Consider the following 12,185-nt stretch of genomic DNA (forward strand, 5'->3'; position numbering starts at 1 on the left):
CAAAAACACCTGTTTCAAGCCATTTACACATACACAAGTCTGGTAATTTTCATCAGGGCACCCAGTAGCAAAATGCTTTAAAAAGTTTTGCAATGGAAAACTAAAATGTGCATTTCTTATTGGACAAGTAGCTCCCTGTTTCACTTTGTTTCAGACTGTTGCCTAAAAAACACTACCCATTTCATGAGTCATAATCAAACACAAAATTATCACAAAATTATCGATTATCAAAGACAATACAATATTGATATTAAATCGATATTAAATTGCTTCCTCCAGTACATAAGAACTCGATAGGCCAATAGTCACCACAGTATTCTGGACACAATAATAATACACAGTAATGCAATATGGGAGATGGCAGGTCTCTTGATCTATCCCAGCCCTACAGCTATATATATATATATATATATATATATATATATATATATATATATATGAGAGAGAGAGAGAAATGTCAGATCAGAGCATTATACACATTCATACACACTGCTCTAACCCTGCCAAGCCCTCTGGCTCAAAGGTGGTCTCTATTTCTTTCTCTATTTCTCTCTCTCTGCGCTGGTGAGCAGTGCAATGAGTTGGCCTCTACCCAGTACCCCGTGGGCAGAAAGACTACAGCTCATTGTCTGAGAGGACCATGAGAAAGAGATAAACAGAGAAGAAAACAATAAAAAGAAAAGAAGACAACCCATAGAATGAACCCAAGGTGTGACTGGTGCAGTGGACTATGAATGTCATTGTCAATATGAATTGCTTTTTCGTCTGATTCTCTGTGCCCTTATAGCAATTGCTGCTGCCATAGACTTTATTAAAGAGGACATAGTTCAATATAGCAACTTGCTATTCTAAGGTTTCAGATCAAGGAACCTATGAAGTAATCTCTCAAGGAACGTGTTGCTTTCCCTCACAAAGTGAGTGTGTGTTTGTGTGTGCATGTGCATGTGTGAGAGCGAACGAGAGAGTCTCAATGTTGAAGCACAAAGACAATCCCAAGAGGTGAATTGACAGTGCCTTTTTTATCCACAGCATAATTATTAACTAGACATGCTTAAAGATGTATTCAATGTCTGATTTGATATTGTTACCCATCTACCAATCACTGCCCTTCTTTATAAAGCTTTCAAAAGGCTCCCTTATGTTTTATGTATGGGGAACAGAGGAAGGGGTAGTCTTTCAAAAATCATGTCAACCCTTATTATTTCACACAGAGTCCATGTAACATATTATGTGATTTGTTAAGCCAGATTTTACTCCTGAACTAATTTAGGCTTGCTTAAACAAATGGGCTGAATACTTATGCAACGACTATATTTTAATTATCAAATTGTATTAATCGTAATCATTACTATTAATATATATTTTTTGCACTTTGACATTACAAAGTATTTTGAGTTCATTGTTGACAACAAATGACAATTAAATAAAGTTTTATCCCACTTTGTAACACAATAACATTTGAAGAAATACAAGGGGTATGAATACTTTTGCAAGGCACTGTATAAGGCACTGTATAAAATCTGTATAAAATCAATGTGTCAACTTAAAAACAACTCCAGGTGTATCTTGAATGAATATACTAAATTACAAGTAAAGCGTTTGAAATTGAAGAACATTTTTAATGAGTGTGTTTAAGTTTAATGATAGTGAACATATCGTATACTGAAAAACAATGAATTTGAAGTACATTTGTAATACGTTTATTGAAGGTTGATGACAGTATATAGTATTAAAAACTATGTTTTAAGTGAGAATAGGCATTGGTCTGATGCCAAAATATAAAGGAAATTCACATGAGCACCGCAATGCCTATTCTACCAATGCTCTACCAAGATTTTCCAGCACACAGCTTGACCAACTACAGGAGCTATGTTGGTATTGTACTTCAAACGATGTGTAGGCAGTTTGCTTAGGATTCAAACCTTCTCAAACAGCCTAGTTCATACTCTTAGAGGAGATGCTTCCACAATAACGTGATTTGTACCGCATACAAGGTAAAGTATTGGATTCTTCACACTCCGTAATAAGACATTATCCCATTATGCTACCTTTTCATGCTTTTTGAAATTAAATGAACACAAGTTTTGCTGGTTTGTCTTGTAGTAATGTGGTGCATGCCCATATTTCCTTAAACCTTTATTTTAGCAAAGTATTTAATTGAAAAAAATATATCATAATAACATCCTTTTTTGGTAAGAAGGTGCCCAGCATAAAAACCGGTGGTGGTGTGTTGGACACAGTAGCTCAGATAGAGAGAGCCTGTCTGCCTCCCTGATTTCTGTAACTGTTATCTTACCTGTGTAATTTTGTATTATGCTCAAATATGGTCCTGTTATATCAATTGCTGTGCTAATCAATGGACAGTTCATTGCCTCTGTCAAAATAGTATGTATGTTATTTTTGAAATAAAGATGGCAACGCAACAATAATACACATTTACAATAGGCCTATATCTAAAAATATATACAGCCAAATTATATACAGTGCAGTGAAAAAGTATTTGCCCCCTGATATTGTCACGTCCTGACCAGTAAAAGGGGTTGTTTGTTATTATAGTTTGGTCAGGGCGTGGCAGGGGGTGTTTGTTTAGGGTCTTTCGGGGTGTTTTGGTTTATGTTCTATGTTAGTGTATTTCTATGTTCATTCTATTTGTTCTATTTCTATGCGTAGTTTATTGGGTTGACCTTCAATTGGAGGCAGCTGTTCCTCGTTGCCTCTAATTGAAGGTCCTATTTAATAGAGGTGTTTTTGTCATGGGATTTGTGGGTAGTTGTTTGTATAGTCATTTTGTCCTTACGAGACTGGTTTTTCGTCGTTGTTTTGTTTAACCTGTTGGGGCTAGGGGGCAGTATTTGCACGGCCGGATAAAAAACGTACCCGATTTAATCTGGTTACTACTCCTGCCCAGTAACTAGAATATGCATATAATTATTGGCTTTGGATAGAAAACACCCTAAAGTTTCTAAAACTGTTTGAATGGTGTCTGTGAGTATAACAGAACTCATTTGGCAGGCAAAACCCTGAGACATTTTCTGACAGGAAGTGGATACCTGATGTGTTGTATTACCTTTAAACCTATCCCATTGAAAAACACAGGGGCTGAGGAATATTTTGGCACTTCCTATTGCTTCCACTAGATGACACCAGCCTTTACAAAGCGCGCGAGTTCATGTTGGGTACCCTCGTTCCAATACGTTATAAAAGAGTATGCATTCGTCCACCTTGAATATTATTCATGTTCTGGTTAAAAAAGGCCCTAATGATTTATGCTATACAACGTTTGACATGTTTGAACGAACGGAAATATATTTTTTCCCCTCGTTCATGACGAGAAGTCCGGCTGGCTTAGATCATGTGCTAACAAGACGGAGATTTTTGGACATAAATGATGAGCTTTTTTGAACAAAACTACATTCGTTATGGACCTGTGATACCTGGAAGTGACATCTGATGAAGAGAATCAAAGGTAATGGATTATTTACATAGTATTTTCGATTTTAGATCTCCCCAACATGACGTCTAGTCTGTATCGCAACGCGTATTTTTCTGGGCGCAGTGCTCAGATTATTGCAAAGTGTGATTTCCCAGTAAGGTTATTTTTAAATCTGGCAAGTTGATTGCGTTCAAGAGATGTAAATCTATAATTCTTTAAATGACAATATAATATTTTACCAATGTTTTCTAATTTTAATTATTTAATTTGTGACGCTGACTTGACTGCCGGTTATTGGAGGGAAACGATTTCCTCAACATCAATGCCATAGTAAAACGCTGTTTTTCGATATAAATATGAACTTGATAGAACTAAAAATGCATGCATTGTCTAACATAATGTCCTAGGAGTGTCATCTGATGGAGATTGTAAAAGGTTAGTGCATCATTTTAGCTGGTTTTATGGTTTTGGTGACCCTGTCTTTGACTTGACAAAACATTACACACAACTCTTGTAAATGTACTGTCCTAACATACTCTAAATTTATGCTTTCGCCGTAAAACCTTTTTGAAATCGTAAAACGTGGTTAGATTAAGGAGATGTTTATCTTTCAAATGGTGTAAAATAGTTGTATTTTTGAAAAATTTGAATTTTTACATTTATTTGGATTCAAATTTGCCGCTCTTGAAATGCACCTGCTGTTGATGGAGTGCACCACGGGTGGCACGCTAGCGTCCCACCTAGCCCATAGAGGTTAAGGCTGAGAAATGTGTGTTTTCCAAACGAGCCGTTTCCTTTCTGGGTTATCGCATTTCCACCACGGGGGTGGTGATGGAGTGTGACCGCGTTAAGGCCGTGCGTAATTGGCCGACTCCAACCAAGGTGAAGGAAGTGCAGCGGTTCTTAGGCTTTGCCAATTACTACCGGAGGTTTATCCGGGGTTTTGGCCAGGTAGCGGCTCCCATTACCTCACTGCTGAAGGGGGGGCCGGTGCGTTTGCGATGGTCGACGGAGGCGGACGGAGCCTTCAAGAAGTTGAAGACGCTGTTCACTGACGCACCCGTGTTGGCGCACCCGGACCCGTCTCTAGCATTTATAGTGGAGGTGGACGCATCCGAGGCTGGGGTGGGTGCCGTGCTATCACAGCGCTCGGGTACGCCATCGAAACTCCGCCCCTGCGCTTTCTTTTTGAAGAAGCTCAGTTCGGCGGAGCGTAACTATGATGTGGGGGACAGGGAGTTGCTAGCGGTGGTAAAAGCTTTGAGGGTGTGGCAGCACTGGCTTGAGGGAGCTAAACACCCCTTTCTCATCTGGACCGACCACCGAAACCTGGAATACATCCGGGCAGCGAGGAGACTGAATCCGCGTCAGGCAAGGTGGGCCATGTTCTTCGCCCGGTTTAGGTTCACTATCTCCTATAGACCGGGTTCCCTTAACACTAGAGCCGACGCGCTGTCCCGTCTCTATGACACGGAGGACCGGCCCATCGATCCAACTCCCATCATTCCAGCATCTAGGCTGGTGGCACCGGTGGTATGGGAGGTGGACGCGGACATCGAGCGGGCATTAGTGTTGGAACCTGTGTCTGCGCAGGTTCCCGTGGGTCGCATGTATGTGCCGCTCGGTGTTCGTGATCGTTTGATTCGATGGGCGCACACGCTACCTACTGCGGGTCATCCTGGTGTGGCGAGGACAGTGCGGAGTCTCAGGGGGAAGTACTGGTGGCCCACCTTGGCTAAGGACGTGAGGTCCTATGTCTCTTCCTGTTCGGTGTGCGCTCAGAGTAAGGCTCCTAGGCATCTACCGAGAGGGAAGTTACAGCCCCTCCCCGTTCCACAACGGCCATGGTCGCACCTGTCTATAGATTTCTTGACAGATCTTCCCCCCTCTGAGGGGAACACTGCGATTCTGGTGGTTGTGGATCGGTTCTCTAAGTCCTGCCGTCTCCTCCCATTGCCTGGTCTCCCTACGGCCCTGCAGACTGCGGAGGCCCTATTTACCCATGGCTTCCGGCACTACGGGTTGCCGGAGGACATTGTCTCTGATCGAGGTTCCCAGTTCACATCCAGGGTCTGGAGGGCGTTTATGGAGCGGCTGGGGGTCTCGGTCAGTTTGACCTCCGGTTTTCACCCCGAGAGCAATGGGCAGGCGGAGAGGGTGAACCAGGAGGTGGGCAGGTTTCTGAGGTCGTATTGCCAGGACCGGCCAGGAGAGTGGGCGAGGTACATTCCCTGGGCTGAGTTAGCCCAGAACTCACTTCGCCACTCCTCTACTAACATGTCACCCTTTCAGTGTGTTTTGGGTTACCTGCCGGTCCTGGCGCCATGGCACCGGAGCCAGACCGAGGCTCCTGCGGTGGAGGACTGGGTACAGCACTCCAAGGAGACCTGGACAGCCGTCCAGGACTCCCTGAAGGAGGCCAGTGGACAGCAGAAGAGGAGTGCTGACCGCCACCGCAGTGAGGCACCCGTGTTCGTACCAGGAGACAGGGTCTGGCTCTCAACCCGGAACCTGCCCCTCCGCATGCCCTGCCGGAATCTGGGGCCGCAGTGTGTGGGGCCCTTTAAAGTCCTGAGGAGGATAAACGAGGTATGTTATCGGTTACAACTCCCTTCCTATTACCGTATTAACCCCTCGTTTCATGTGTCTCTCCTCAGGCCGGTGGTAGCTGGTCCCCTGCAGGAAGGTGAGGTACCGGAGGTCCCTCCACCCCCTCTGGACATCGGGGGGTCCCCGGCGTACAGCATACGGGCCATTCTGGACTCGAGACGCCGGGCGAGGGGCCTGCAGTACCTCGTGGACTGGGAGGGGTACGGCCCGGAGGAGAGGTGCTGGGTGCCGGCGGAGGACGTCTTGGACCCATCCATGTTGAAGGATTTCCATCGCCTCCGTCCGGATCGCCCTGCACCTCGCCCTCCGGGTCGTCCTCGAGGCCGGTGTCGGCGCGCTGCGGGAGCCGCGCGTCAGGAGGGGGGTACTGTCACGATTCCCACCGACGGTGGCGCCCCCTCCTGCTCGGGTGGCGCTCGGCGGTCGTCGTCACCGGCCTATTAGCTGCCACTGATTCCCTTTTTTGGTTTTCCCTTCCTTTTGGTTTTGTGCACCTGTGTTTAGTTTGGTTAATTAGCGGGGCTATTTATGTTAGCTGGTCCGCTTCCGTGTTGTGCGGGATTATTTCTAAAGTGACGGTTCATGTTCGTGTCGGCTTAATTTTACGCCGTGTGTATTTTCTCCCCTGTGTGTGTGTGGGAGTATTTTGTTTAATGAGTGAGTGTACATTAAATACGCCACTACCCTGTGCTCGCTGCTTCCTGTGCCTCATTCCTTCACCACGACTGCCAATCCGTTACACAGCCAGATGGGTCAAGAAGGGAGAAGGGGAGTGTGTTGTGCACCTCCAATTAAGATGATTTGAGAATTTCATTGAGATTGGTGTCATATTGTCCTAGATATGATAGGGAGATTTGAATTTAACACTGAGCTTCAATCAATGACTATAATACTAAAAGACTGGAAATAAGTGTATTGAAGGCTGATAGCATATTTATAGTATACTAAAAGAAAAAATAATTCATATAAAATACACTTTTAATAAGTGTGTTGAAGTGTAATGATATTTATAGTACACTTAAGACATACTAGAAGAGTCTCATTTGAAGTATATTATTTGCATGTTTTGTATATTTAACCTGTTCACGTGTGAGTTCCAACTATCTCTAACTGCCGCTCCCAGCGCATGTTTTGTTTGGCGCGTTCCAAATGTTATTTTTACGCAACAGGACAGTTAACCCGATCCACCCTCAAACCAAGACACACTGCCTGCTAATTATCTATGGGCTATGTTTCAACAAATTTTTCTCTAACAAGTTCTACAATGTTTTTTATTTTCTAACAACAGCTTCACTTGAGGTGTGTTCCGCCTCATTAATTGACATAGAACTAGCCCATTTTACTGTTGCGGACAATTTATGTTTGAGGCTTTACTGAGCGGGACAAACTTCTCACTTTGAGAGCCCAAACACTTCTGCAGTGTTTCCTCAGATCAAGTATGCAGATATTTTTCCCCATGGCACATTTTCTGGTTGGTGCTTGCATTGCCTTAATTGCCGTTTTCCTTACAAATAATAACTTTGGACATGTGTGCGTTCCTATCAAAGTCAGTACCTTATTTTCTTGTGGTTTCTATTGTAGCATACCGTATGTACAGTCCCTTCGGAAAGAATTCAGCCCCCTTGACGTTTTCCACATTTTGTTACATTGCAGCCTTATTCCAAAAATGATTAAATGAAGAAAAATCCTCAGCAATCTATATACAATACCCCATAATGACAAAGTGAAAACAGGTTTGTAGAATTTTAGGAACCCCCCCCCCCCCACATTATTTACATAAGTATTCAGACCCTTGCTATAAGATTCGAAATTGAGCTCAGGTTTCCTGTTTCCATTGATCATCCTAGAGATGTTTCTATAACTTGATTGGAGTCCACCTGTGGTAAATTCAATTGATTAGACAGTGCAGTTGACAGTGTGTGTTAGTCGCTCTGACTAGCTCTAGAGTTCCTCTGTGGAGATGGGAGAACCTTCCAGAAGGACAACCATCTCTGCAGCATTCCACCAATCAGGCCTTTATGGTAGAGCGGCCAGACGGAAGACACTCCTCAGTAAAAGGCACATGACAGACAGCTTGGAGTTTGCCAAACAGGCCCCTAAAGACTCTCAGGCAAAGGGTGGCTACTTTGAAGAATATCAAATATATTTTACTTTTTTTGACACTTTTTTGGTGATTCCACCATGATTCCATATGTGTTATTTCATTGTTTTGATGGATTCACTAATATTCTACAATGTAGAAAATAGTAAAAAATATTTGACTGCTACTGTATATTAGCAAACATTTATAAAAAACCGTTTTTGCTTTGTCATCTTGGGGTATTGTGTGTAGATTGATGAGATAATTTTCTTTTTTAATACATTTTAGAATAAGGCTGTAAAGTTACAAAACGTGGAAAAAGTCAAAGGGTCTGAATACTTTCCGAAGGCACTGTACATACAAACACACACGTGCACGCACATACACACCTCCCCAATCCTCACACTAAAACACTGGGAGCCGGGTGACACTTTCGTGGCGTCATCTGCATCTCTGTGAGCAGGCTGAATGTGAGAAAAAAGGGCTCATGGGTCTTATATAAACTAGGGTACCAGTGAGGATTTCCTACGCTGGGCAACTTGTTAGAGCTGTTGATGAGTTATTGATAGTAATCTCCCCAAAAATGTAATGTCATTACATTAAGATATAAGGGGAGATCATAGCTATATTTAATATAATTCACGAGTTGATTCAAAACCTTAAGGACACCTGCTCTTTCCATTACATAGACTGACCAGGTGAATCCAGGTGAAAGCTACGATCCCTTAATGATGTCAATTGTTAAATCCACTTCAATCAGTGTAGACGAAGGGTAGAAGACAGGTTAAGGAATGATTTTTAAGCCTTGAGACAATTGAGACAATGACTGTGCATGTGTGCCATTCAGAGGGTGAATGGGCAAGATAAAATATTTAAGTGCCTTTGAATGGGGTGTGGTAGCTGCCACGCCCTGATCTGTTACACCTGTCCTTGTGATTGTCACAGGGATCTGTGTATCCTGTCTTTCTGTCCCAGTTCGCCTTGTGTGTTTCCAAGTCAACCAGCGGTTTTCCCGCTCTCCTGCTTTTTGCATTCTCCTTTTTCTAGGCCTCCCGGTTTTGACCCTTGCCAGTTTCTGGACTTTGTTCCCGCCTGCCTGACCATTCTGCCTGCCTTAACCACGAGCCTGTCTACCACTCTGTACCTCCTGGACTCTGATGTGATTTTGACCTTTTTGCCTGTCCACGACCATTCTCTTGCCTACTCCTTTGGATGAATAAACATTGTAAGACTCCAACCATCTGCCTCCTGTGTCTGCATTTGGGTCTCGCCTTGTGCATTGACTGTAGCAGGTGCCAGGCACACCGGTTTGTGTCAAGAACTGCTATGCTATGACCTGGCAATGAAATAACATGACAAATGCATTTTGTTTTCCATGTTACAGCCGCAATTTTAAATAATACCAGGTGCTTGAAGTAGACTAATTAAACTTGAATTTGGAGCTCAGAAATTAAAGCACCGGAATAGGCCTACCTTGAAAATCAGACATTTCCTCAATTTGGTGCTTGAAAAGTCCTTATATTAAATTATTGTAGCCAATTTATAAGTTCTCCTGCTCCCTTTTAATTATCTGTGATTTCATTTTATATCAGTTTTTGTGAGAGATGTAGGCACTTTCATTTGTTTCCCACCGCTTCAATTGGAAGCGGTGGGAAACAAGCTACTCTGTTGCGGTAAAACCATGGGTGGTTATTATGAAGACTACAACATCTAATGTTGGCTTCAACTTGGATTTCCATACAAATCCTTTCCCCCCAAAATAAACCGTTTTTTTTAAGCTGTAGAATTATATTGAGGTTGAGGTCCTTGAAAATGACATTTACGTGGTTGAAAAAGTTCCTGAAAGTCCTTGAATTTGACTTGCCAATGTCTGTATGAACCCTGCTTAAATCATTTATAGTCCTAGTTTATGGGTCTATTTGCATATTCACTTTTATTCCTCTAAGTACAGATGTGGAACTGCATGACTATAAAGAAGGTTTGCTTGGCAGAATGTAGGTATTAGCAAATTTAGTGATCATGTTTCCCTCCGAGCCAAAGCGTGGGGTGGTAGGGTAGCCTAGAGGTTAGAGAGGTGGAACAATAGCCGGGGGGATTGCTGCTTCAAGCCCTGGGCTGAGTGAAAAACAGCGGGAACTGAACTGACAAACAGAGGGCTACTGGTCCCTGTTCCCATGTACCATTCAATGTCACTGTGCCCTTAATCAAGGCAGCTAACCCCTCAGGTACAGACTGGCCAAAGGGTAGTTCTGGCAAATGCCAGATGGGCTGGTCCCTCTTTAGCCAAGTGGGCTGTTAAAATAGTTTGTTAGCTTTTTTGGCCCAGAATGGCCATTATTTAATAGTGGGGGTTTCAAGAGGGAAAAATGGGCCGGTGTGGGGGGCCTTGAGAGTAAGAACTGGTTAGAAATGCCTGTAAAATCATTAGGCCAAAGCAAAAAATCTCTCTCAGCCAGTGTCTAAACAACCAAGCATTTAACTGACCGTTAGCCGTTTGGTGGCGTCTACCTCGATCATGCCCCGGAGGAGGTTCTGACAGTCTGGGGGTATGAAGTGGGGCATGTGGAACACTCCCAGCTTCACCTTCTCCAGCAGGTTCCTCAGATTGTCATCATCAAATGGAAGGGCACCCTGAGAGGGGGGGTGGGGTAGTGCAGGGATGAGGGAGACCAGAAAGGGGGTAGGGGGAGAGACACGGGGAAGAGAGAAGTAGAGGGTGGAAAAGTTATGAGGCAAAGTTGCCATCAGACCAAACGTGTTAACTTAGAACACAACGGCTGAGTTCATCAAAAAGATCAAGCGATGGCAAGGATATAAAATAACAAGACTCCCCAAAACAAAAACAACTGAGTTTCTGACATGATGCAGCAACACTCCAATTAGTGAGATTTGCCCTACAACGTGATGCTAAATAAATAATAAACGGGTAAACAGAGAAGAGGGCTGCAGCGTTAATAATTACTCTGCCTTCTCTCTCTTTCCCCCTCCCTACTTTAACACTCACAATCGTTTATCAAGACGGGCTGACACCCTGCAGATGTGGTTGTTTGATAAACATCAGGAACGTCAAGAATACGATAAAGAGAAGGAAGGAAGGAGAGAGAGAAAGAGAGAGATGGGGAAGACTTGTGTAACAAATTATCTGAATAGAGCCTAACTGCAGGGGAATGAGAGTGTCTCATTCAATCCAACAAATGGTGCTCTCCTAGCCAGCAACAGGACAGAGGGAGCCCAGATTAAACACAGCTCGACAGGAGAGAGAGCATTTACTTACACTCAAACAAATGCAAATAAACTTTGTTTGGAACGTGGAAAGTAAAGAAATTGATCAAGATAATGACAAACCAAATCATATGTGAATAGGAAGAGAACGGGACTTAGAAGATGCATCGGCACTTGTTCTTTGTTTAAGTGGCCTGGTGCAACACATGCATGAATGTGCGCGCACACACACACACACACACACACACACACACACACACACACACACACACACACACACACACACACACACACACACACACACACACACACACACACACACACACACACACACACACACACACACACACACACACACACGCACTCGAACACCAACCCACCAACACATATGCATGCACACGCACGCACACACACACAGTGGTCTGTGGCCAAAAAACAGTCAGTCTGAGTTAGTATTTATTTCAGTAAGCATAGTGTCTGTGTGGCTGTATCCATTATTCATAGTGGAGGGATGTGGAGAAACTACAGTCCTAGATTATGAAATAAGGCACCAGGCTGCAGGGCCTTCTATATTATAGCCAAAACACAGGGAGAGAATGGGAGGCTAACTGTGGCCAAACAAAGTAGTCACTATGGTCAGGCTAGAAAGGCCCAAAGTGGCCAGTTGATATTGTTGTTGCGCTAGTATATCTAAGGTTGGGGTCAGGATTTTAGTCCATTCTATTAGTAATCCATTAGCTAGTAATCCAAGTCATGCGTTGTGCTTGTTGAACCAGCCACCAGTGCACTCTGATGTATGCAAGCGCATATTGTTGCTGTACGTCTCTTGCTGGTGGCAAA

The 12,185-nt window shown here is 43.6% G+C and overlaps 1 protein-coding gene across 1 annotated transcript in view; it reads right to left on the minus strand.

The window, feature by feature from the left end:
- brsk2a (BR serine/threonine kinase 2a) overlaps window positions 1-12,185 on the minus strand; it is a 567,398-nt gene that overhangs the window by 97,624 nt on the left and 457,589 nt on the right. Inside the window, 1 exon segment of the mRNA XM_045688027.1 lies at window positions 10,608-10,754. Coding sequence (XP_045543983.1) covers window positions 10,608-10,754 — 147 coding nt within the window.

Source organism: Salmo salar, chromosome ssa10 (genome assembly GCF_905237065.1).
Source record: "Salmo salar chromosome ssa10, Ssal_v3.1, whole genome shotgun sequence".
Lineage (NCBI taxonomy): Eukaryota > Metazoa > Chordata > Actinopteri > Salmoniformes > Salmonidae > Salmo > Salmo salar.